The sequence below is a fragment of the Dermacentor andersoni genome, chromosome 5 (genome assembly GCF_023375885.2).
Source record: "Dermacentor andersoni chromosome 5, qqDerAnde1_hic_scaffold, whole genome shotgun sequence".
Taxonomy (NCBI): Eukaryota; Metazoa; Arthropoda; class Arachnida; order Ixodida; family Ixodidae; genus Dermacentor; species Dermacentor andersoni.
The window spans coordinates 188,840,041-188,866,043 of NC_092818.1; the positions used below are offsets into that span (position 1 = coordinate 188,840,041).

General features: G+C 47.1%; 1 protein-coding gene across 1 annotated transcript in view; it reads right to left on the minus strand.

Annotated features, from left to right (window-relative positions):
• Positions 1-25,626, minus strand: part of LOC126532222 (uncharacterized) — a 29,840-nt gene extending 4,214 nt beyond the window's left edge. The window contains exons 1-3 of the mRNA XM_055070579.2: positions 23,882-25,626; positions 16,869-17,018; positions 14,238-14,432 (exon numbers count right to left, since the gene is read on the minus strand). Of these exons, the coding sequence (XP_054926554.1) occupies positions 14,238-14,432; positions 16,869-17,018; positions 23,882-25,506 (1,970 nt within the window). The 5' untranslated portion in view covers positions 25,507-25,626. The remainder of the gene's footprint in view (positions 1-14,237; positions 14,433-16,868; positions 17,019-23,881) is intronic.
• Positions 25,627-26,003: the final 377 nt, after the last annotated feature.

Genomic DNA, 26,003 nt, shown 5'->3' on the forward strand with positions numbered 1-26,003 from the left:
TATTATATGATTATTTATTTACGTACACTGTTGACGCCACGGATAAGCACATAAAAGTTTAGTCGCAGAAATGAGCATTATTTCTCCGAAGCAGGAAAGAAACGTCTTACAGGAGGCATTTTCCTCACAGCTGTTCTCCTTGGAATAGTTTGCACATGACTCTCAGCTGAGTACTTAACGGATTTCGCCATCACTCACAACTGATTGTTACCATGAGTGCGAACGGACGTCGGAGAAGCGAGCTTTTGGAAGAAAACAGATGCCATCGCTCGTGGCACTAATGTAGCCTTTATACAGTACGAGCACACTCACGGTGGCGTCTGAGCACATGGATTTTAATGTAGAGTTGGAGCGGCTTCGTGCACTCCATCGCTGTGCGGAGTGGCGATACCGGTGTACAAAATCCATCCATGGCCTTAGGACAGGCAGGTGAAAAGAAAAGAAAAAAGATCCAGCGTCACGTGAGTAGATTAGCATCTAGATCTTGGACCCCTGGAAGCAACTTTCCCACATCTGGAGAACCATAGGTGGTCTGTGTTCTCTCCCTAACAACGGTTTGCATTCTTCTAGAAGCGGTTAAATGTTGAGGTTGCAGACGACTTTTGTGCAAGGATCTCGGCCAAACAACCGGTCCAGGCTTTCCTGCCCCCAGCCACATCCGTGCTTCGCGTGACTACCGCATAGATTTTCCTTTCATAATGGAGGATCTTGAGGCGGCTCTTGCTCTGTGTAGGTGTTCTCCATCCACTCAACCAGACGGAATATCATACCGCGCCTTGTGCAACCTCAATGAATGCGCCCAGCGAGAACTTTTAGATCTCTATAAATTATCCTGGCAAGATGGTATGGTTTCCGAAGAATGAAGGAGAAGCCGCTTGGCCCTTCTCCTGAAGCATGGCAAGTATCCGTTTAAACTTACCTCACACGGCCCAATAGAGCTTGCCATATGTGTGGGAAAGATAATAGAAAAAATGACCCTTGCCCGCTTGGACCCGGTACCTTGAACACTACAGCATGTTCCCTAATTGCAAATCTAGTTTTCGTCGAGATTGCTCTTCAATAGACAGTGTTGTTGATCTTGCTACGTATGTCCAGCATCAAATGTCTTACTTGTGCAGCTTTGTTCTTGGATGTCAAGGGAGCATACCATAACGTATCTCACGAGACTATTATCGATTCTCTTGAGATGGTTGGCCTTGAGGCCCGAGTTTTTCAATGAATATCTAATTACCTATTTATGATATCGTTCTTTGTGTGTACCGGCGATGGCCAAACCGCAAGAAGCTACACCTCAAGGTGGAGTGCCAAGTCCCACCCTAGTCAACGTCACAATCATTGGTCTCGTTGAACATCTGCCAGCAGCGATCAAGATATGAATGTACGCAGGCGACATATGTGCATGGACTTCAGGTGGGACACGTCCTCAGATAAGGGCAAGACTTCAAAAAGCTGCTATTCTGACAGCTGTTACCTTCGCAACCAAGGTCTTGAAATGTCGTTAGACAAATGTGTGCTGGTGGCATTCACTCGCAAACCAATGACACCCTAGTCATCTCAATAAATGGTCAGATCATTTCTTAAAAGAAAACTCGCAGATTTCTGGGAATAATAATTGACAGAGATCTCTCATGGAGCCCGCACCTTACTTACTCGAAACTGCACCTGACAGCAATCTCCTAGCTTTTCAAATTTCTGGGCAGAAAGACTGGGGGGAATGCTAGTGCATACAATGTTGCTATTATACAGGGCTCTCTTTCTGGGCTTTTTGAGATACAGCTTGCCCGTACTGACCAACACTTGCAAGACAAATCTTCGTGCTCTACAGGCTGCTCAAACTCAGGCTGTAAGAGTTTGTCTTGGTTTGCCTAATTTTGCATCAGCAGTGGCGACAATTGCAATCGCCCGAGACCAACCAATACAGACACACATTGTGATGGAAGTGCTGAGAGTGCACATTGGACACTTTGCCCAAGCGCATTCCTATCATGTTGCAACACCACCGCCAGAAGGACCGCAGGCATCATTTTGTATTACGGTTTCAGATTATTGCCCCCACCTTCCTTCAGGCTTCACCCCCGCCACTAAGCTATCGATTCCTCCATGGTGTTTGACTCACCGTGCCAGGAATAAGAAAAAATAATCTGAGCTGTTAACACCTGCTTTTAAACAACTAACTCTGCCACTTTTACACGAAAGGTACGCCGACCCCGTACATAATTTATACCGATGGATAATCAACTCTCCAATGTTTCTCTGGAGCCATGGTTTTCCATGCGAGAGCCACCACCATCCGTTTCAAGACGTGTCCTAACGACACCTATGGCTGCCGAACTTGCATATCCTCGCGCTGCACTTGATCTCGTCAGCCAACAACTACCTTGAAGATGGTCCATTATCAATGACTCGAAGGCAGCACTGCAGTCTTTACTTTCATCCCTGCGGCGCGGACCAAAACAATTGGTATTCGAGATTAGAGAAGTAATACATATCTTGGCTGAGAAAGGACACCACGTGATATTTCAGTGGCTTCCAAGTCACTGCGGCATCATAGGCAGCGAGCACACCGATAACGCTGCTTGGTCGGCTCTTCAAGGCGACAAAGAGGAGTCGATATTGTTATCAAGGACAGCTGCCGCTAAAAAACTTCGACTGTTCACCCACGATATCACGTTCTCCATGCGAAACACACAAAGTTTTCAAAGCAACCGGCTGCACCACCTAGACTCTTCCCTTCAGCTTTGCATCCCAGCTGGACTATGCCGACGCGAAGCTGCCCGGCTTTGTCGAATATGGCTAGGGGTGGCCTTCACGAAGTCCTTCGCTTTCCGAATCGGTTGGGCCAATGACGCCTCGTGTGCTGACTGTGGTAGCGGGTAGACTCTTTAGCGCCTTTTCTCTGTGGCTGTCTTCGCTACAATTGAGAGAGACGATCACTCACAATCGCGATCGAGCTTGGGTCAAAAACCATTAAGAGAGGAAACCATCTTAGATTGCCGACATCACAAGCCAACGCAGCTGAGGGAGATGAGGGTTGTGTTGCAGTTTCCAAAGTCGACAGAATTCGACAAGCGGTTGTAGCCTGAAATGATGTTTATAGTGCTACAAGTGCTACTGTGCTGTGCGGTGATTGTATTCAGTGACAGTGACCGCTATGCCTGTGTATATGTGCTCGTTTCTTTCTCTATCTCTTCTTTCTTGTCACGTTACCTCCCCCTCCCTTCTAACCCAAGTGTAGGGTAGCAAACCGAATCTTCCCTTCTGGTTAACCTCTCTCCTTCCCACTTTCTTCTGTCTCTCTATATATTAAATATTGCAGAGAAATCTGGTTTCGGAACTCCGCTTGCTTTGAAGGCCTGTTGAGCCAATTAGGCCTTCAAAATACTGTTATGGAAGGATGAAAGGAGAGAGGAAGAAGATCGCGGGACGTTGGCTGCTGCGTGTTGTTGGTGGTGAGTCATCTCAACTACTCTGACTCATATTGTGTATATATATATATATATATATATATATATATATATATATATATATATATTGTAAATACAATCTTCTATACTCCCTACATCCCCGTAACCTATTGGTGAGAGTTGCGGGGAACCACGGCTGGCAACGGAGCTCCGCAGTGGACGTCGCATCACCGTCCACACCATGAATGACGGTGAGCACTCGGGATCAACGTCGTTGCCCCCTCCTACGTCACCGTCACATGCTAAGTCGCTGTCACCTTCGGTTGTCGTTGTGCGACCCAAGGATCCTGGAGCTTTCTGCGGGACCGATGGCGCCGACGTTGAAGAGTGGGTAACCATGTACGAACGCGTGAGTGGAATCAACAGATAGGATCCTACGCTTATGCTAGCTAACCTGTTGTTCTACCTAAGAGACACGGCAAAGGTGTGGTACGAAAACCACGAAGAGGAGCTAACCAGCTGGGACCAATGTAAAGCGAAATTGACAGAGTTGTTTGGCAGACCAGCCAGCCGTAAAATTGCTGCAAAGCAGGAACTGGCCTCCCGTGCCCAATCCCCCACGGAGTCCTATGTCTTGTACATCTATACGTGCTGGCACTTTGTTGTAAAGCCGATCACGACATGACAGAAGATGAGAAGGTCGGGCACGTGCTTAAGGGCATTGCTGACGACGCGTTTAATCTGCTCATGTGCAAGAGCTGCTCTGCAGTTGATGCAATCATTAAAGAGTGCCGACAATTCAAGCAGGCCAAAAGCCGACGTGTCTTGCAACCATTCGCCAGACTTCCTAATACTGCCGCAACGTCGATGTGTGAAGATCAACCCGCTCAGCAGCATGCATCGCCATCAGAGGACGTGGTGTGAATCGTTAGACGTGAACTGGATGCGACGGCGCCCGTAGCTTTCTGTTCGCGTAGCCCTGATGCTACCACATATTCAGCTTCCCTCGTACAAGGCATCGTTCGCCAAGAACTTGAAAACATTGGTTTACATTCTGTATGTGCTGTCGCCAATCCCAGAGCTAACGAACGCCCTTCTACTATTTTCGCTCCACCCCGACGCTTCTCTCCGCGTTATCGCAACCCGACTGAGCGGAGAACTGCGGACGACCAGCCGATATGTTTCATCTGTCGCCGCATTGGTCATGTCGTCCGATACTATCGCAACTCGCGGCCCTCAACACCTCGCGCGCCGACCAACCTGAGCCGTTTTGATGGAAATGCCCGCAATGTTTCGCCCACCGTCGAGTCTAACACCGCAGACAACTCTGCTCGGAACACGTGGTACAGCCGCTCACTATCGCCGCGCGGACACCAGTCTCGTTCACCGCAAGCACGTCGCCCGTCTTCCCGTTCGCCGCAGCCACGTCGCCTTTCGTCCCCTGTGGCTTTTGGCCGCACAATTTCGGAAAACTAGGAAATGCAGCCCTCGGAGGTGGTGCAGCATTGCCGACTACTGCAGCAAATCTTCTGTCTCTGCCCACAAGGAGAAGTGTAATTGAGGTTAAAGTAGACGGCGTACCTGTCCAAGCACTCATCGACCCTGGAGCCCACGTATCTGTGATGAGTGCTAGCCCACGTAGATGTTTAAAAAAGGTCCTCACCCCAGCAGCTTCCCCACTGCTTCGTGTGGCTGACGGCGGCGTGCTGGTCGTTCTTGGAATGTGTACTGCGCGTTTAATTACAGCCGGCTGCCCTACTTCTGTTCTCTTTGCTGTGATCAACAACTGCACTAACGACGTTATTCTTGGATTGGACTTTTCACCCATTCATTCTGCTCTCATCGACTGCGTGACCGGCATCGTTTAGTTAGAACTGCCTCAACTCGCCGAGGCTCCGAGCACCGCCCCACTGCCCTTGTGCTCGCTTCACAATGTGCGTCTGTCACCCGAGGCAGTTACTTACGTCACTTTGACCGCCCAGCCACAGGTTCCTGACGGTGAATATGTGCTTCGCCGCACCATCGACGTGCTTTTGAAACGGAACGTTGCTATTCCGCATACGCTGGTAGCGGTTACTAATAACGACGTCGTTCTACCGCTTCTGAATTTCAGCCTGTGCCCTCAAGTGATTCCGGCCGGCATGTTCTTGGCCAGGGTTTCTAGTGGTTCCAAATTGGATATTGAGAGTCTGAATGCCGAGAGTGGTTTATTAGCACTATTGCAACTCACAGCTCCGGTTCCTTAACGGATAACTTCGCGAAAATGATTGCGCCTGACCTCACCTCTGCACAGGCCACGGACATACGTCTCCGGCTTGAATAGTACAGTGACATCTTTAATTTCGCCGACAGGCCTTTAGGCAAGACATCTCTTGTTCAGCACAAGAGACCGTAGACACGAATCCTTATCGTCGGCGTCCCTATCGCGTATCGCATGCTGAACGACGAGTCATCCAATCAGAAGTGGACACAATGCTCCGCAAAGTGGTCATCGAGCCATCAGCCAGTCCTTGGGCTGTCGTCCTTGTGAAAAAGAAAGGTGGTACTTGGCGTTCTTGCGTCGATTACCACCACTTAAACAAGATCACGTGAGAAGACGCCTACCCACTACCACACATTGATGACGCTTTGGACTGCTTGCGCGGAGCTAAATACTTCTCGTCCATCGATCTTCGATCCGGCTACTGGCCGATTTCAGTTAATGAAATGAACCGCGAGAAGACAGCCTTCATCACGCCAGATGGCTTATATCAGCTCAGTCATGCCCTTTGGTCTATGCAATGCTCGTGCGACATCTGAACATATGATGGACTCTCTTCTGCGAGGCTACGGATGTACCACCTGTCTCTGTTACCTTGACGACGTTATTGCTTTTTCTCCCCCGTTCGGCAGCCACCTTACCAGACTCGCTGCCATTCTTGCGGTCTTGCGAAAAGCCGGCCTCCAACTGAACTCCACGAAGTGTCAATTCGGGCGCCGTCAGATTACCGTGTTGGGACACCTTGTTGACGCATCCGGTGTCCAACCAGATCCGGAAAAGTTCGCGCCGTACGCAGTTTCCCTGTGCCGCGTTCTGCTTCTGACGTGCGCTGGTTCGTCGGCCTGTGTTCTTACTTTCGCCGTTGCGCCAAAAACTTCGCCGACATTGTTCGGCCCTTGACAGATCTTCTAAAGAAGAACACGCCATTCTCATGGGGCCCGGAGCAGGCTCACGCGTTCGCCGCTCTCATCGGATTTCTGACCCCTCCTCCAATACTTGGCTACTTTGATCCATCTGCACCGACCGAAGTCCACACTGACGCAAATGGCCATGACATTGGCGCTGTTCTCGCCCAACAACAGAATGGTACCGAGTGCGTGATAGCTTACGCCAGCCGCGTGCTATCACCTGCCTAGAGAAATAACTCAATCACCAAGCGGGATTGCATGGTTTTAGTTTGGGCTGTCGCCACGTTCCGGCCATATTTGTACCACCGCACGTTTTCGGTCGTTACAGACCACTACGCACTCTGTTGGCTGCCTTCCCTCCGGGACCCGGCAGGATGGCTTGGTCGCTGGGCTTTGCGGCTCCAGGAATTTTCGTTTGTTGTCAAGTATATGTCTGGACGTGTGCACAAGGACGCTGACTGCTCTCTCGTCACCCCGTGGATCCCCCTGAGCCTGCTGCGCATGATCCGATGACCTGCGTGATGGCTTTTACTGATATGACCGACATGCGCGCTGAACAACAACGCGACGAGTCCTTACAGTCCATCATCGCCGGAGTGCAATCTGGCAGCACTGACGCCACGTGCCACATGTTCGTGCTGCATGACCGCATCCTCTACCGCCGCAATATCAACCCTGACGGCCCTGAGTTTCTCCTTGTCCTTCCTCGTCACCTGCGATCCGTCGCTCTCCAACAACTTCACGGTGCACCGACGGCTGGACACCTTGACGTTTTGCGTACATGCGACCGCGTACAACGCCGGTTCTTCTGGCCGGGTCTCTACCACTCCGTGCGTCGTTATGTCGGAACTTGCGAATTTTGTAAGTGCAGGAAGAAACCCCACCCCCCCCCCCCTGCCACCTGTCGGACGACTCCACCCAATTGAAGTTCCCTCTGAACCGTTCTTTCGCGTAGGCCTTGGCCTGCTTGGCCCTTTTCCGACGACGACTAGAGGGAATAAGTGAATCACCGTCACTACTGATTACGCGACACGCTACGCGATAACAAAGGCGTTGCTGGCTAGTTGCGCAACAGACGTTGCCGATTTTGTGCTCCACGACGTCATTCTCCACCACGGTGCACCTCGATAGTTACTTACAGACCACGGCCGCTTGTTCTTGTCTCGAGTTGTCGATGACCTCCGCTCTTGTGCCACTGAGCACAAGCTGTCCACCGCCTAACACCCACAAACGAATGGTCTTACGGAACGTCTCAACCGAACAATCACAGAGATGCTGTCGATGTAAGCTTCCAACGATCACCGCGACTGGGACGCCAGGCCGGACTACGTGACGTTCGCGTATAACCCGTCCCGACATGACACCACAGGATATTCACCCTTTTATATTTTGTATGGTCGCGACCACACATTGCCGTTTGACACCATCCTCCCTTCTGTGCCACGTGTTGCAACTGAGTATGCTCGTGAAGTCATCGATCACTCTCACATGGCACGTCAAGTCACCCGATCTCGTTTATTAACCTCGCAGCATATACAAAAAGAGCGTTATGACCGGTGCCATCGCGATGTTAAGTTCGCGCCAGGTGCTTGGTTGCTCCTTTGATCACCATGTCATCGGGTTGGCCTCTCCCAAAAGCTTCTCTCTCGCTACACAGGGCCTTAGAAGAGAGACAGGGGGGGTGGAGAGAAGGGAAGAAGGAAAGACAGGGAGGTTAACCAGACTGAGTCCAGTTTGCTACCCTACACGTGGGGAGGGGAATGGGGAGTGAAAGAGAGAGAGAAAACTGAGGTGTGCATGTCTATAGTCGGGAACTCAAGTCTGTTGCCTTCAGGTAGTGAACTGTTGCCTGGGCTAATGAACTGTGAGGCCAGGCTCCCAAGATCTTCGCTTCCGTATATGGCCTGTCATCCCGTCTATTTAAGGCACACTGGAGAGTCTGACGTTCATTATCGAGGCGAGAACAGTGGCCCAGAAGATGACTGATCGTCTCTGCACACTTGCACTTACCGCACATTGGTAAGTCCGCCATTCCAATACGATAGCTGTAGGAGTTGGTGAATGCTACTCCTACCCATAGCCGACACAGCAGTGTTGCGTCACGTCGTGAAAGGTTCGCTGGTAATTTAAGTTTCAGCGATGGGTCGAGGCTGTATAAACGACACTTAGAGTTCTGTGGTGTATGCAAGTAAGCTAACGTGATGGTACGAGCGAGACTGCGAAGCTCTGTTGCAGCGTCTACTCTCGACAAAGGTATAAGGAGTGTCGGTGCGCCAGCCTGGGCACGTCGCGCAGCGTCATCGGCGAGGTGATTACCAACGACGCCACAATGTCCCGGCAGCCACTGAAATATGATATCATGTCCTCGTTCAGAAGTGCAATGGCAGGTTTCGTTGATTTGTGACACCAGCTGTTCATAACTGCCACGTCGTAAACTTCGCAAGCTCTGGTATCACAAAATATTGCCCATTTGTTGGGGAGTTCTGTTTTAATGTATTCGACAGCAGCGCGAGGAGCGGCCAGTTTGGAACCTGTAGATGTCGTTACGTGTGAAGTCTTGAACTTGATGACGACCGATTGAGATGGTAGAACAATGGCACCCGTCGAATTTTCCGAGACGGGGCCTTAGGAAGTCCTACGTCAAGTTAACGATGTAAATTAGGAGATTTCGCCTCTACAGTTTGATTCATCCTCAAGTCCGACGCCTGTTGACGTCGTGCACATTTCGCGGCTGAAGCCATACTTCGCTCGCAATTCTTCGCCTGTCATGCGCCGAGACGGTGCTTCGGCACCCGGGCGCCCTGTTACGGAAGGATGAAAGAAGAGAGAGGAAGAAGATCGCGGGACACTGGCTGCTGCGTGTTGTTGGTGGTCAGCCTTCTTAACTACTCTGACTCATTTTGTATGTATATATCGTAAATACAATCTTCTCTACTTCTAACATCCCCGTAAGAATATAATAAATAAATAAATAAATACATAAATAAATAAATAAATAAATAAATAAATAAATAATGTGCACGGTAAAGAACAGCGTATTGTGGAATTAGTTCGGAGACCACTATGGCATCCAATTTGTCTCTCGAAAGCTTACCGTAGAACTCGTAAATGACTGCAGCAAAGCCCTTGTTACTTCGAAGCTGAGAAATTATTAGTTCGTCAATATCTGAGAGCACCTATAACAAGGACACAGCCTTTACACCTAATATTTCAAAAAACTGGCCTCTTTAATATGGTAAGGTCCCTGAAACCCAATGAAGCTCTCAGATAAGACAACTTGACAGTCGCCAACAAGGACGGAAGGTAAGGCGAGTTTGTCACTCAAGCACAGCGTGGAATACGAGGACATGAGAAAGAAAGTCAGCACCGTGTTTTTTCTTTTAATGCGAAGCATTCTTTGCTTCCTTCTTGGCACATTGCGGCAGGTAGGTAAATAGGTTATGGCCTCGCCTCACTTTATTAAAAAGAAAATATGAGCATTGGTGGAATCCAATCTCTGCCCTGTAGCACAGCAGCCCGGTACTCTAAGCCATGATCGCTTCTTTTTTTTTTCTTGATCGCACGCATTCTTCTTTGGTTCCAAAGGAAGCCTTTGGCAGCGCTTTGAGACACCTGGCACACGCGCCGAGTGCCACTTTCTCGTCTTCTTTGACGGCTCGCGCTCTGAGGCGCCATGTCACACTGCACTATCGCCGGAACCAACCAACTTTTCGCAGCACTTTTTCTCGTAGCAGTTCACGCCACGTAAAGCCAACTTGTACCAACGTTGTACCAGCTTCATGATCACCAAAGTAATCATGCTTTGACATTTATTCACCGGAATTCGAATGCCAGCGTAGTTTTAACATAGATGGAGGGTTGCCACCTGTGTCAATAAAATAAAATACAGCACGATTCCGGGTCGGGAGGGGTGGCGGGGAAGAGGTGAAAAGTACTACTGCATGAACACCGCTTTTCCGCGGTTTTCCAAAGAGGAGTTTACAAGTTGACCTCGGTTCTAGTAACGTTGGCTGCGATGGCATCCGATGAAAGACATGCACAGAGTCACTTATTTAGGGGAGAGCCGGAAAACTTGCAACTAGGGCACCGGTATTAGGTCGAACGGGCAGTCGGCACCGTGAAGAGAAAGCCGGTTGTGCCGGAGAAAAACCGGCGAGCTGGCAACTCTGATCGCATGACATAGTCATAGGTACATACGATTGCATAACACGCAGTTGCTGATGACAAATTCTGATCACAGGTGCGTGACTATGTGCCGACTGTGAAACACCTCAAGTGGGCGCACCGCTTACCGCGCGTCCTGAATTACTTTTGCGAAAGAGCGATGCAAGGGTTGCTGACAGGATGCGCGGAAAGCGGTCGCCCATGTTGCACCTCAATGCGCTGCAATTCGCAGTAACATGGAACACCAACTAGGCCATTCTAAAACCTGCTTGAAATGAACAATTTATATGTTCACGATCACGTGCATCTTTGACGATACGGATTACAATTATGTACTGCTTATTAGGAAATTAACTGCTAACATATGTTAACTGCATTATTATTAATATTAATATTATTATTATTATTATTATTATTACGATGATTATTTTTTATTAGTAGTAGTGGTAGTAGTATTAGCTGCAGTAGTAGTGTTAGGTTTTTGTTGAAGTGGCTATTTTCTTCATTTGTTAGAGAACAAGAGAGAGAGAGAGCAAGTACAGGAAAGGTAGGGAGCTGAACCAGATGACAAGGTTACTACATAAGGCCCGTCAGAAGTGCGGGAGTATGTAACGCAGTTGGTTATCGTGCAAGCAGAACTTCCGACTTGTAGGAAATAATAGCGGGATAATATGCCAAACCTTGTACATGAAATTGAAGACCTCGATTTTCAGAGATGTTATTTGTCCGGGGAACCGGGAATAAAAATTCTACTTTACTGTTGTCGTGTTGAGCGCGTTATATCCATCAATTATTCTTGGAAAAATCACAAGAAAGCAATCATAGCTAGTGGGCTGCGTGATTATATGCCGATGAGAATGCGCCCGTATGCAAAATAAACTGAAATGTGGAGGAGAAAACTAAATATTAGGAACATGCAAAAACTAGTGTAATCTAGCGCTTCACAACAATGTATAGGAATATGCACATCTACTTTTCTGCACTTATGTCGCAGTGTCGTTATGTCCCTCCCTTTCTTTTCATTGTGCACTGTTATTCTACATTACTACTCACCTTCTAGCGCATTCTCAGTGCGCTCGCAAGTTAATTACCATGCCGCGGATAAAATTGTTTAGTTCTTATTCTTTTAGCAGCCTCTTCGTTTGTTTCCGGAGCTTAACAATAATTGATCAGGGGCTGACGGCGCTACCGAGCTATTCATTTACAGCTCCTCGGTAAAGTAACTTTCTTCATAAGCACAATACTACGCACGGTGACATGTAAGCCAAATATTGTTGGAACTTTACACTCACCTTTCGTAATTTCGACGCTCCAGGAAAAATAGACGCGCGTCACTCACGATCGGCGACCTGTGCCAGTTGAGTTGAGATCGCCCGCGCCATTTACTTTTAAGCTCCATAGAGCCTGGTATACTTATCTTTGTGTAAGAGACCGCTTGAAAGCATTAGCCGGCCATTAAGAACCTTCTAACGCAAGAAAGTTTGCGATAATCACCGACCTTTTGCAGCGCAGCGAAAGCTTTCGAAGCGCTTATCTAGGCCTGTGAGTCCGCCTCGCCACCTGGCGACATTCGCGTAAATGCGAGAGAAACGAAGATGCACTCCCGGCTCTAGTTTCGCCTCCTCTCATGTTATTCCATCGTGACCAAGACTCTCCGTATCGATGAACTGCAGTGCACTGCGCAATACTATGAGTTCTACCGCAGTAGGCGTCGTGAGATGTGATGTTTTTAATAGTACTGTAATTCATCTTTTAATATAACCAAAGCGGCGCCAGAACTGGTCGATGGTCGGCGTAGTCGAGCCATCAGTATTGGCGTGCGTGTGGTTGCCTCAGCTCTCGTACAAGAGAGATAAACGAAATTGTTTTAGCACAGACGTTGGCAGAACGGACTTGTTCTGAAGTCCTGGGATCGTGAGTTCTACTTGACGGGTCTAACACCACGGAGGAAACAAATGCCTGGCCGCATGTGCGTGCACTGGTGTAAGAGAGGCACGGTGAGCGCCGACGGTTGCACTGGGTGTCGTGCGGGGCCTTTCGATGGGGAGGCTGGCGATGTACTGAGAAGGGGACCGGGTAAGGTGCCTGGCGTGTGCACACATTGTCTTAATGGCAATGTGCGTCGTGATTGTGTAGTCTTGAACAATGACAATATTTTTGGCCATTGAGACGATGCGCGGTAAGTCAAGGGTTACAAGGCAAGTCAAGGTAAGTCAAGAGATAGGGTTTGGATGCTGTGAATTGTACGCAGGTTAGTTTCTCAGGTGTTGCATATGATGGGCAGGCTGTACCGCAGGAATCCAGCAAAGCAAGCCCTGTATAGCCGTAATATAGAGAGAACGGACGCTCCCCTGTTCTTTCCTGCAAGGAACTTACACAAATGATGAATAGCAGAGATCCGTTTTTATGTAATGCACGTGAGAAGTCCAAGACATGCCTCTGTCAATCTGAACTTCTAAAGGCCTGTGAGTTCTGCTGTGCGGTATTATTTGTCCATTGATTGATATATCGCGTATGCACGGGTAAATGCCTCCACTGCGCCCTTTTCACATGACATCTCCAGTCCTTGCTTACAAAGATAGAATGATGTCAAGGTAGTTGACTTGTCAAGCCGAATGCGAGGCTGAAGCCTTGTCACACTGAACGTCCAAATACAGATGTCGTTGGCGTAGCCAGAGGAGTCGAACGGGGCTTAGGATATTGTCGACGAATCTAATCAGGACCGGAATGAAAAGTTTCTAGCGAAGTAACAAAAAAAAAAAGATAGATTGAGGTGAACAGCAATTATGCCCCCGGTTACGTGCGGTCAGCAGTTATCTTTATAACTTAGGATCATGCCTTCTAAGACAATATCACTATAAGCGGGTTGCATGTTTTTATTAACCTCGTACTCATAGGAAAACACTGTATACCTTTGAACCAGTTACGTAAAGACACAATTAAGAACCAATACAACCCCTCTCGTGTCGCATTTCTCGCTGTTTTCGAGGAGACTAGACTTAGCCAATTAAGGGTAGCATAACGTAGGCAGCGGCTGCATGTCTAGCAGGAGGGCCGCGAGTGGGGCGGTATCATGCAAATCTGATTCTACCTGCTTGCAGGAGTACAAGTTCACTTAGTGACTCGATCTTATGTTTGGTCGAATTCCTCAACAAGGACTCCGATAGGCAAAGCCTCAGTAACCATAGCAGTGACATCATTTTTAAAAGCCGATGTTCTAACTGCAAACAGCGCAGTGAGGACAATATGAGTGCGGGAGGTGGCGCTGCTCGCATGATGGATATTGAGCTCTTGTATATGTCTCCCAACTTGCAGAGCCATATGCAGTAGCTCAAGTTGGATACCGCTGTGATTGTTTGAGCTGTTGGCCGTTCATGACGTTGTGGACGTTGCCCTGAGTATCATGGCCTTGCCTTGCAGAGTTGACATTGCCTCCCTTGTTGCCCCGTGGTGAAGGCAATGCAAACAGAAAGATACGTTCGCGGAACTCTTCTTTATCACCACTGGTAAATTGTAAGACAAGCTAGCGCAACAGTAATGAGGCTTGATTGAACGTTGACGGTACTCGATGACGGTCGTTTCTTCAAGACCGAGTTCGTTTTGTCGGGTGAGAACTTCCCCTTTGATGTCTTGACACTGGGTTTTCCGGTAGTGGTTTTCTGGGATGCTGGGTCGGACGAACTATGCGATGAGGACCTTAGTTAAAAAGAAGAAAACGAAAAGAAATTGTGAAACGCTTCTTGTATTCACAGGATGTGATTGCGTGTGCATTGATTGATTCCCATCTCGATTCTGGCAAGATAAAGGTTACCAGCACTCGTCACTCACCCTTGTGACAGTAATGACATGTCATGTGATAACTTATTTGTAGATCGCAGGGCAACAAACTGGTGACAAGCTTGATTGAGCCAGTGGAAAGACGTCACTTTGCAAAAGTATGTCTTGCGACCCAGCAAAAAGCAGAAAAATAAATAACATAGAGTGAAGTAACATGAAAAACTTACAGCAATAATGCGTTTGGGTACTTGATTCAATAACTTTACGGAAACCAGAGGTAATCTTTTTCCATTAGCAATTAAAACTAAGGTAGCTATACAAAACTATAGGTGACGGAAAACGTATGCTTAGCCATATTTCCTTTCTTCTTTCTTTCTTTCTTTCTTTCTTTCTTTCTTTCTTTCTTTCTTTCTTTCTTTCTTTCTTTCTTTCTTTCTTTCTTTCTTTCTTTCTTTCTTTCTTTCGTGACTTATTTAAGACAATGCACAGATTGTTTTAAGGGACGCGGCTAAAGGCAAACATTTGCCTTACTAGGCCGTGCCACCCGTACATCGGCAGCAAAATGGCAGTGGCAGACTTTCAGCAGAGCACACATGAAATTAAAGTAGTACATATTTTCCAACACTTGAGTACACAATTCACGTAAGAAAAAAGAAATAAAGGTTAAATCTTACACAGTTTTCTAAGCGCTTGAAGCACAAAAACAGAGCCCGCGCCATTTATTAGCCATATCGATGGTTTTCACAGCCACAGGCGTTTGCACAGTCGAACGAAGGACGATAGGCGGTCGCTTTACTTTGCAAAACGAACAAACAAAAATATCACAATATTGAAGAGACATCTCCCTAACGTCGAGAAACCATATAACGGACATCTCCAAGTCCTGTTTGCCGGTTCTTTGCTGCTGATTTATCTTTGAACCCTTCTGCCAATCTGCCAAAGGCCACCATCTTGTTGGTAAGAACGTTATATTCACCGATATTCGCCACACGTTGACGTTCTGCATCGGCTGTGTTCATCTTTCGATGAGCAACTTTCTCTTTCATCCCTTGCCTCGAGCATCAGCAACAGTCATTTTAAATGGTTTGGACAGCGCAAGCTATCTATGCTGCAATAGAGTACTGGCTGCTCTTGCGTCAGAGCTACATGCGCAGACCTCGCATAGCTATCGGAGTCCGCGAACTCTGCTGAAACAACCAAACGCTTAAGTTGCGTGATAGCCTAGCGGTTACCACGCACGACTCCCAGCTTAACGTTTCTACAGTGGACACAGTTGGATCCGTGGTGCTAGGCGTGAGTAAAGTGATTATTCTCGCCACATTGCTTAGGAAATTACCGCCGCAACCGGTTGGCACGCAGCACACGTCCGCTCACAGCTGCTATGTTCCGATGTCAATGATAATGACGTCAGCCGACCGCTAAGTTATTCTTGAAGAGTCTATGCAGTTCATGCCACCCCAAGAGAATTGTACCGAGTGGCTAGAGAACTACCACTCTTTGTGGTAAGAAAAGAAAACAGATTCCTGTGGCGCTTCAGTTACTTACTGCGACAGCAGCAACCTCCCACAGCTTGACATTGCCCTTGCCTAAATAAGATTGGGCTTACGGTAAAGCTCTGCAAGACTACAAATAAAGTTGTTACAAACCAACCAACGGTACTGGCACTCCTTCTATTGTCGGTATGTGCCACTATTCATGCATGAAGCCTTTAGCGTCATCACATCCTGCAGTTGATGTCTTGCTTAAGTAGTGCGGACAGCGCTTTTTAAAAACTTTTGCCGCCCTTTCATACCTTATGCTTTCAATTCAGTTTACGAAAATTGTAACTACTTGGTGGTTGAGCAGTTCGGTGGAAGTATGAATGGATCTTTTTGAGAATTCGCTTTGAAAGAAAGTTGTATATAATGACGCCAAGCTTTAGTTATTTTTACTTTTCTGCTGCATCAATTTTCGACCCTTAAGGTCATTAGTTTGCGTTGCAAAATAATCCACTACTGTAATATTTTTACATTATAAAAAGCGGTGTTCCTTTCATCTTGTATAAATATCCCGCTTACATGTTGTCAATCTCCCAGCAGTCTTTTGCTAGTTAGTCTACATTGCTTATTCATGGGACCTGTGCCCAACTATTCCTCAACTCTGTCTGTGTGTATGTGTGGGCGTATATGTATATATATATATATGTATATATATATATATATATATGTATATATATATATGTATATATATATATGTATATATGTGCGTGTGCGTGTGTGCGTGTGTGTGTGTGCGCGCGCGTGTGTGTGTGTGTGTAACAATAATTGCAAGCGAGTTATGGAAATATTTACACGTAAATCTGATCGTTTGACTTACTTGCGCAACAGCAATGATTTCCAGAGGTTGCAACGTGATCTGTGCTGCTCCGCTGTCACGTTGAAGCTGCTCGGTTTGAGGCTTACGAGTAGCGTATTGCCTGTCGTGTGCACCGGCCACTTGTCTCCAGGCGTCACCATTGCAGGCGTTCTGGCATAGAGGAGAGAGAGATAGAGAGAGCGAACATTGTCAAAAGTAGAGGGAGGACAGTTGCCCGGAAGTAAAAACCTCGATTAACACTGGAAATAAATTCTTTGTTGAGCATGTAGCATCGACGTCGACGAACATGAAGAGAACGGCGGCTGGTGTAGGGACCGGCCATTGCCTCAGAAGCGGAACGGGCGCGGGGCTCACATCGCGAGCGGCCGGCACGAGGTCGTCGGGAGATTTATCCGCCGAGGAATGACCGTCTGCTAGCGGCCTTCTGCTCTGTAAAAATATACTCCTGTTTATTGCGGACCATCGTCATCGCTGATTTTGCACGCTATAAATAATAACCCCTGTCAGCACTATTAAAGTTACCCAGCAAACATCGTCCGTTTTATATCGACGGATTTCCTGTCACTCCATACTATTATTCACGGTAACCAATTACGCTTTATTTTCCTCTTTAATATCATCTGCTGCGATATTGTGCGAGACACTGTCACAAATACTAGCGCTTGCCTTCTGTGGTGAAAGCAGTCTGCCGCTGTTCACTCACCCGTAAATAAAGCAGCCATGGTTTCCTACCACAGAGCGCTAGTTCGTATACTTAATTCCAAGGAATAGCATTAACTTTAAAATAGGAAGAAGAGGAAATCTTTGAAAATTCTAATTTCATGAAGATTTCGGCACTCGCTTAGAAGTCCCCGGGGTCTCAAGGTAAATGCAATGTAGCCTTATATAGCTGAGGCAAGCACAGAACGGAACACAAGACCAAGATTGAAACACCACGCTTACTATTTTTTTCGCTTAGGTCCCATTGTGAGAGAACGAAGGTGTACGACACCTCTTGCACGTGGTCACAACCCCTGACTGGAAAAAACAAGATTCCAATTCCAATTTGAAAACATAAAAAAAATACCTGCTGCTTAATTAAGAATACTGCATTACGTTTCGCAATCAGGAATGACTGGCTGAAATTTCAGTACATATTCCTTTAATGTCTCCGTATTATCATGGCAAAGCGTACAATGGGACCCGGAGTCTTATGATAGGAAATATACAAACTATACCATACAACCCACTGGTTAGTTTGTAATCTGGAGTCATTTTCTACAATGAGTATGGAAGGATCAACGAGCAAGGAGTGGGGGGAATTCAGACTTCCATGGTAATCTAGCGGTGGTTATGAATACACATCGTAAAATAATTAATAACGTGTTGATAAATGTAGCGAGAATGGCAATACTCAGTGATGCATTACGACCTGCACGCATGCCAGTAACGTAAATGCCAAATGGGGTGCATCTAAGGGCGAGATTGCAGTCCATAAAGAGAAAAAAAGAAGCGCAGAAGATGAAAAGAGAGGGATAATGTTAAGACAGAAATTAGGAGTGAAAATCTGTAGGATAACAGAAAGGGGAATGTATCGCTATTTTACGTGTGCTAAACGTCGAGCGAGAGGCTGAATTTGGCTCCGACCAGTGCATTATGCGTGACGCAATAATGGCGCTGTCTGTTCACACTACACGTGCATGATCGCGTACTGGCTTCTTTGGTCTACACAATGATACCGAGGTAAGCGGTGTTGCATGGTACTTTGAGTATTGCATCATTAAAGGTAACGTAATACCGCATCATCATCGTTATAGAAGGTGTAATTTTGCATAGTGGCATATTTTTGCATTTTTTGTTTTTTTTTTGTAGTCAGACCTCATGCATTTTTTTTTTTTGTAGTCAGACCTCACGTTTCTTTTTCCGAACTTTATTTCTTTTATTCATGTCAAATTCACTTATTCATTTTCTTACGCGCATCTACTGGTCTGGACAAAGGTAATTTGAACACGGGAGCTGTGGCCGAACTAGATCCCAAAGCCCTATTGCTGCTTAAGGTCGTTGGAATGCTGTTAGGCCACAGCTCCCGGGTTCCAATTGCTATTATTCGTATCTGTACGTCGACGTTGGCCTTCTCGCGTGTTGGATTTGGTTGACAGGCTTTTTTTTTTACCAGAAGGTACCAAGAGCCGATACCGAAGGTGGTGCCCTCTACGGCGCAGTGTGGCCACCTTTTTACTATATTGCCGTTAACTACGCCCGTATCGTTAACATTACTTAATCTGCGGCTAATTCTTGGTGCATGTATAGTCGAGATGTACATTTTGACAACTGGTTCCACAATATGGAGGCACGAAAGGGAGGTTTTCTTGACCAGGAGGCCAGACAGATACCCAGATCTCACGTACGCCAAATCCGTGGGAAGTCGCCAAAGAAGAGCATGCCTTCAAAAGCACAAGTCGTCATGTATGCTTCCACCACAAAACCGAAAATAAAGCTTGCATTAGTCATTTTGTTTCTGCATTGTTTCGAAAGGATTTCTCGTTGTCTCACATGCGATAATTTGCGATATCTTGTTTAGCAGACAGATATAAAAAACCGGAACTTAACATTTGACTGTTGCAAAATAATTGGTTAACTTGGACTATTCGATACCGAATAGTTCATTTTTGAATAATAATACTTAGTATACAGTATTGAATTCGTATTCCAAACTCCGAATATTCGCCCATCCCACGTTTTATGTATACATTGTACGAATTCGTAATAATACGCTTTAGGAACGCATTCACACTATTTTACATGTGTTACTACAGAATGACTGAAATTATTGCTACGCAAAATTGTTTGTGACATACAATTATGGTGGGCTAGGCGAATTACTGCTCTTCGTCTTCGCCTGTAGGCGCTCCCTGACTCATGCCGTCGCTCGCTGTCACCTGAATGCTCAGTGCATGTATTCCCGTTGCTGGCTCTGTTGCTGTCCATAATCGATAATTTTTCTTCCGTTCTTACCCAGTCTTGCCACGATGCCATATTTATAGATGACTTCACCAGAATATCAGCACGAGCTCCTCTAGAACATGTTAAGTGCAAATAAACAAATATTTGTAATAATAAAAAACGAAAAACGGTGCCAGAACTTATCGCCCCTAAATGTCTAAGCATTAGATACTTATAGGATGTGAAATCTCCCCATCTGCGCGTCCGGGCATCACGGGCGGCCTTGCCCGCCATTATTAATGAAAATGACGTTTTGTACACTTCGCGTGTCTTACAAACTTGAGATTTCGTGCACACTGCGACGCTCTCACGTTCGCTTAACACACTTGAAATTTTCTCTTATATATCTTCAGAATGGCTGAAGCCCACTTATAATTCTACAGATAAATGCGTGACCGATGGTGAGACCGAACGTCTCGGTTTCTGCGAAGCAGCTGGTTCGGCCGCGATCATGCGCATTCTTCACGGGCCAAAGTTGCTCTCAGTTGAAACTCCCGGCGCTCGTGTCACGTGCCATTTCCTTGCAGTCTTTCGTCGTGACAGCTACCACTTTGAGACGCTGATAGATGGCGCTTACTTCGGCATCGGCCCACATTTAGGCAGCGTTGCCTTCGGGAACGGACCACATTTTTCGTCTAGCGGATACCTACAAAGTGTGTGTAGTCTGCCCGTGATGCTGTCGCATTAAAATAAGTTGTTTACGTGCACGTGCGAAACGTTTGTCTGCGGAGATTAGTAGCGTGCTTGTATTAAAGAAGTATAACAAACAGACTGTAATAAGAGCGCAACAACTAGAGTTAGCTCTAGTCATTCCGGCACACGTAAATCCTCCTTGAACGCTGAGTTATTATTGTTTCTTTCGAAATATATACACATGACAGGAAAGAGCAAGCAAGGATCAGGCTGGCAACGGCCACCGGAAGGGGCACATTGGCTGCCTACTCTTCAGGAAGGAGAAGACAGAACACTGAGCGAAACTTCGATTAGAACACATTTTTGTGAATACGGACATTTTGCTACGTTATTTGAGTAAGTTTAGCGTTTGTGGGTTCCTGGAAACATATACCGAACTTTGTGCTCATGCTGTCTGACTGTGTTCATCGTTTTTTGGCATATTTTGTACGAACATTTTTCTTTACCAAGCGAAAGGGAGTAGCTGGCGCCATTTTAACGGGACTGACAACTGACCAGAATGTGTTTTGTGACGTTGATGGAAATGAAATGACCATGATTTATAGTGATAGAATCCAGCACGCTGCTCGGGAGTTAAGTAGGAAATATAATTTTAAATTGGCAAAGAAAGTCGGAAAGGCCAGTAAGTTGCGAGGCCTGGTGGTGAAATCTTGATACTTCAAAATGTAGTCAAAATATTACTGTACGTCAGTTGACTGTCATTAAGTACAATACAATTATTCCTTAAAATTGCAGTGAGTGTATGATTAGAAACTTGATCTGTATTCTATGCGAATTACGAAGTAAAGAAAGTCCACGGTAACGAGCGGCGCTCGCGTCGTCCCACATGCATGGCGGCGCACATGCGGTTGTAAGCGCGCGAGTACAGCGCGAGTTTGCAAGTACGCAGACTTTAATGATATCCCGGTGATACAAGATGCCATCGACGAATTGTGCCGTAAATGGGTACGTTTTTTACCTTCGTGTCGGTGTCTATGTCACGCTGTACCGACGCCGAGCTCGCCGCCGACCGTCGGCAGATTGTCGGCGTCGCTACAGTACGACAGAGGCACCGACACGAAGGAAAAAACGCTGTCGCCGACAGCCGGCAAATCAAAATCGGCGTCGCGTCGACCTAGTGCAAGTGAGCCTTTAACAGTCGGCATTATCCAGGCGCGCTGCTTGTGGCGGGGACAGTGGCCTGTCGTGCCAGTCGTATTCGTCGCTTCCACTGCCGCTTTCATCCATCGAAGCATGACGTTCGGGTGCTACTTTGCAAGGATCTAAATTCTTAGCACGCACGTGAGCTAAAATCCTTTGTTCCAGCTCCCTCAGGTCTTCGAAAGACGGCATCGGAAATCGGAAGCGCACGCTTGGCTACAGCAACACGGGTAAACCACGTGTAAAAGCGTCGTTTAGTTTCCGATGCGCTTGGTTTCGTTTCGAATAGTCAAATACCAAAAGAGTTGGACAGGAAACCACAAAAACACATAGCTATTATAGCAGAAATACTTTAACACTTTGGAAAACATTAATTGCAGGAACATCGACTCGATAAACAAAATAATACTTTCTCGCACCTACAGCCGCACTTGTCGTCTGCCTCCCACTAGTGCCGGCTTCTAATCGCTATCGCGCTCACCTATCACAGTTTCCAGCATGCTTCTAGTGAACGACTTCACCCTTACTGCAGACCGAAAAATTCTGAAAAATATTCCCTGGCGTTCTCCGCGTTACTACTTCAAGATTAGGCGCTCTGGCCGGTAAGCTTTCTATTGCACTAAAAAAAATGGGGGTAGCATAAAAATTGGTTGTCAGTCTCTTTAAGGCGCCAGCCTCTGCTATTGCATCATGTCAATAAAAACAAGAAAAAAAAAGCACTTTCCAAATGCTGCGCGAATTTTTCTGACGTGAGCATGTAAGTGATTCTTGTTTTTTATATGGTTAGCTCTGCAGAAATATTCATCTACTCCAACCACTACTCTTGTATTCTTGCCAGCTTCTTTCGCGGGTTACGTAGTCTAGGCACGTTAACTCTTAGCTGCTAGCGAGAAGTGCCTGTCTGGATAGATGCCAAGCGGCCCTGGCAATATATACAGACATGAAACGTGCTACATGCTCAAAAACTAAATTAGCTGTTCCTGTTTTTACGTTCTTTAGCTCTCCTGCTGCTCCTTCTTCTTAATCCGTGTGGCTGCAGGATGTCGCATAACAAGAACATTATCATCTCGAGGTGGGCACACGCTCAAGAGCGTTTCAGAATTCATTGACAGAAAAGCAAACTTAATTCCAGGACACGGTCCTCACCTGCGCAATGTTACGAAATTAATTTTTTTTTAAAAGCAGCGTACTCTATAAATTACGAGGCAGGCGACACCTTAGTTAGACGCAGCTTCCTTCCAGAGGTTGAGTTTTAATTACAAGGTGCGTTTTAGAATGATGGTGGTGTAATTTCGTCTGCTGTTCTGCCTTGGCGACATGAGTGCAAATCATTGTAATGAGGAAATGGCTTTGCTGGAGCGAGCTCGATGAGGATTAACTCTGCAGCTAAGAATAAACGAGCTTGGTCTAAGAAGTGAGCAAGGAACATTTAATTGCGAGTATGGTAGCGCAACACAAGACGAGGAAAAAAAGTAAACAGGATGGGTGCTAACTCACAAATGTTCCCAGCAATATATCATGCAGCTCAACCTTATAATTGACATGCGAGCATAAAAAGCGAATGAAAAAACTCAATGCGAAAATTTCAGCAGGGAGAGCATAAAGAAAGGGTCACTTACTGAAAGAACAACTGAACATCACTAAACATAGCGACCCCATGTAGAAGTTGCATCTAGCGGGCAGAAGAAAGTATTATACTTATCCTCATTGCATGAAGCAAACATCTGAGCTTTTGTAACAGGAAGGTTGATATTCGCGTTAACGATTTATTCTTCATTAGGTTCCCGCTTTTCGAACAGCAGTAGTTATACTACCTGTATTATTGTTTTCTTACTTGCGCAGCCCCCGGTCAATCCCATAATGTGTTGTGGGTTTTTGAATAATTTACAGAACGAAAATGACAAAACGTGCTCTCTGCTAATGGTGAACTACTCTAATAACTGACACATGTCATTATGTTGCTGTGCCGTAGATGTTGCAGCCGAAAACGTAGAAAAAGAAAAAAAAAAGAAATACCAGTGCTACATGGGATTCAACGTGTATCGTAGATTACCTTAAACGGTCTTGCGTGTACATGTTAATTAGCCGGAAGAGGGGCTGCGATAAACGAACTACCTTATATGTATTTACCTATAATGTGGCAATGACGCCATGGAGAGGCTTTGGACAGCGGCAGTTATACCCCATCGCATACGTACCCGTGTTTGGCAAACGCCGCCCAACTTGCGATTATCTGCTTCGCGAACTCTTCTTCGGCAGGAGTGTGTGTCTTTTTGAGAATCAGGTCACGAAGTTCTTGCCCAACCGGAGGAGTAAACAGGTTCTCGTCCTTGGGTAGTAGCAAAGAGCCCATTGTGTAGGGTAAGTCGTCCGCGTGCGTGACGCCCATCCATTCGGGCCAGTAGCTGTCCGAGGCTCTGTGGGCGAATATGTAACGATATGCCTTCACCCCTCGCTGCGTCGCCACGTCTGCGAACATCAGTGTCGGGCAGTAAATTGTTGCGTCAGCGAACAGTTCACAGAATATATCGATGACAGATTTTTTGTTGTGCTCTACGCTCTGATCGCCAAAGTAGGCAACCGTAATATCTCGAGCGTGAGATAGCGGAATATTGAACATGGTCTTCAGTGCCAGTGTCATGGCAAGGCGGTAGTTACCCGAGATGTAGTCTTCAAATTGAGGCGCAACGTCGCGTATATTGTTGAGGAATACCGTGCCTTCGTCCGTCGTCGTCCCGAGCAGGATCTCTTTTACGTGCAAGTCCGCGTACGTTTCGGGATCCAAGGGGTCGTTGGGAAAAAATTGGTCGCCGTAGACCATTGGGAACATCTGCTTGAAGGTGGTCTCCTCCTTCAGTTTGGCGATGATGACGTCACTTTCGACCTTCCTGAGGCAGTTGACGATGGTAGGGGTTTCCTCTCTCCAGTCTTTCGAGTTGTCGATGCAACCATGCGCGTTGGCAACGTTGACGAATTGACCAACCACGTTAAAGCTCATGGTGAGAAACAGCGATAGCGGCGTGCTGCTCTCCATAACGATTCTGTTGAAGAGGCCCTTACCTTGTTGCGACGTTGCGAGCAGGCCGGCTGTGATTGCGCCAGCGCTCTGACCCTTCAACGTCACCATCGTGGGGTCACCGCCAAATTTCCCGATGTTCTTCTGAACCCACTTCAAGAGGAGAATCTGATCCCACATGCCCATGTTTCCAGGAAGGTCCGGGTTCTTGGCGGAGAGGAATCCGAACATGCTAACCCGATAATTAAACGTGACGAAGACCACATTCGATTCAGCGACGAACACTGACGGGTCATGCAGGAACAAACTCGAGTCTCCCCACTGCAACGCTCCGCCATGCATGAACACGATTACGGCTAGTTTCGCCCCGCACGACTCGGACCGGGGGCAGCTTGACGATGGCCTCCACACGTTCACGTACAGACAGTCTTCGGTGCTGGTATTGGAATAGTGTAGGCGTTTACCTGCGAGGAACGGCATGTCCAGCTGACGGCATGGAGGCGGCTTGTTGACGGCCTGCAGCGTGCCGTCCCAAGCGTCAGCTGGCTGCGGCTTCTCGAAGCGGAGATTGCCTATCGGAGGCACGGCATACGGTATGCCGAGGAACGCGTCCACCTGCTTGCCCACCACTGTGATCCGCTTGCCAGAGATTAGTCCGTTTTCAATCCGCACCAGGGGAGGCTGGGACTCATCGGCGCGGCCGCCATCGAGGCACGAAAGGCACAGCACTGCAGCGCACGACACTAGCAGGGAGGCTAAGCTTTGCTGCCGTCGGTGCTGTCTACGAAGTGGCTGCCACGACTCCATCGCAGGCAACAGGAAAGGTCACACACGCACTCTAAGGCGAATCGCTTCTTCGGCTCGTCATGTGTGCAAGGCAACTGACTTGTGACGGTCGCCAAGGTTGGAGCCGGCGGGCCGGCAGCTTTTTCCCCGCGAAGATATCCGGCGATGCCACCGCGTGGCGCCCGTACCCCTATTTTTTCCTCAATTATTCTGTCGCAATCGAGAAGGAAAGAAGCTAGAACTCGATTATAGGCAACGAAAGTATAAGAACAGCGTCATAGAAGTTGATTTGCACAGGCGCGCGCTACTAAGCTGACTCATCGGGGAACGTTGACGCAGGTGCGTAAAGAGAGAAAGATAAAATACATGTTGACGTCAGTGAACATTTGTTTTATTGCGCCTTCCGCGAGTTCATCCTAACCCGCCGGGAGAAATAACGCGATATGCGTGGCCTGCATGAGTAATGCACCCGTCGAACGTGTTCCTGATTTCGCTAGTTAAAAATGCGAAGAAACGCG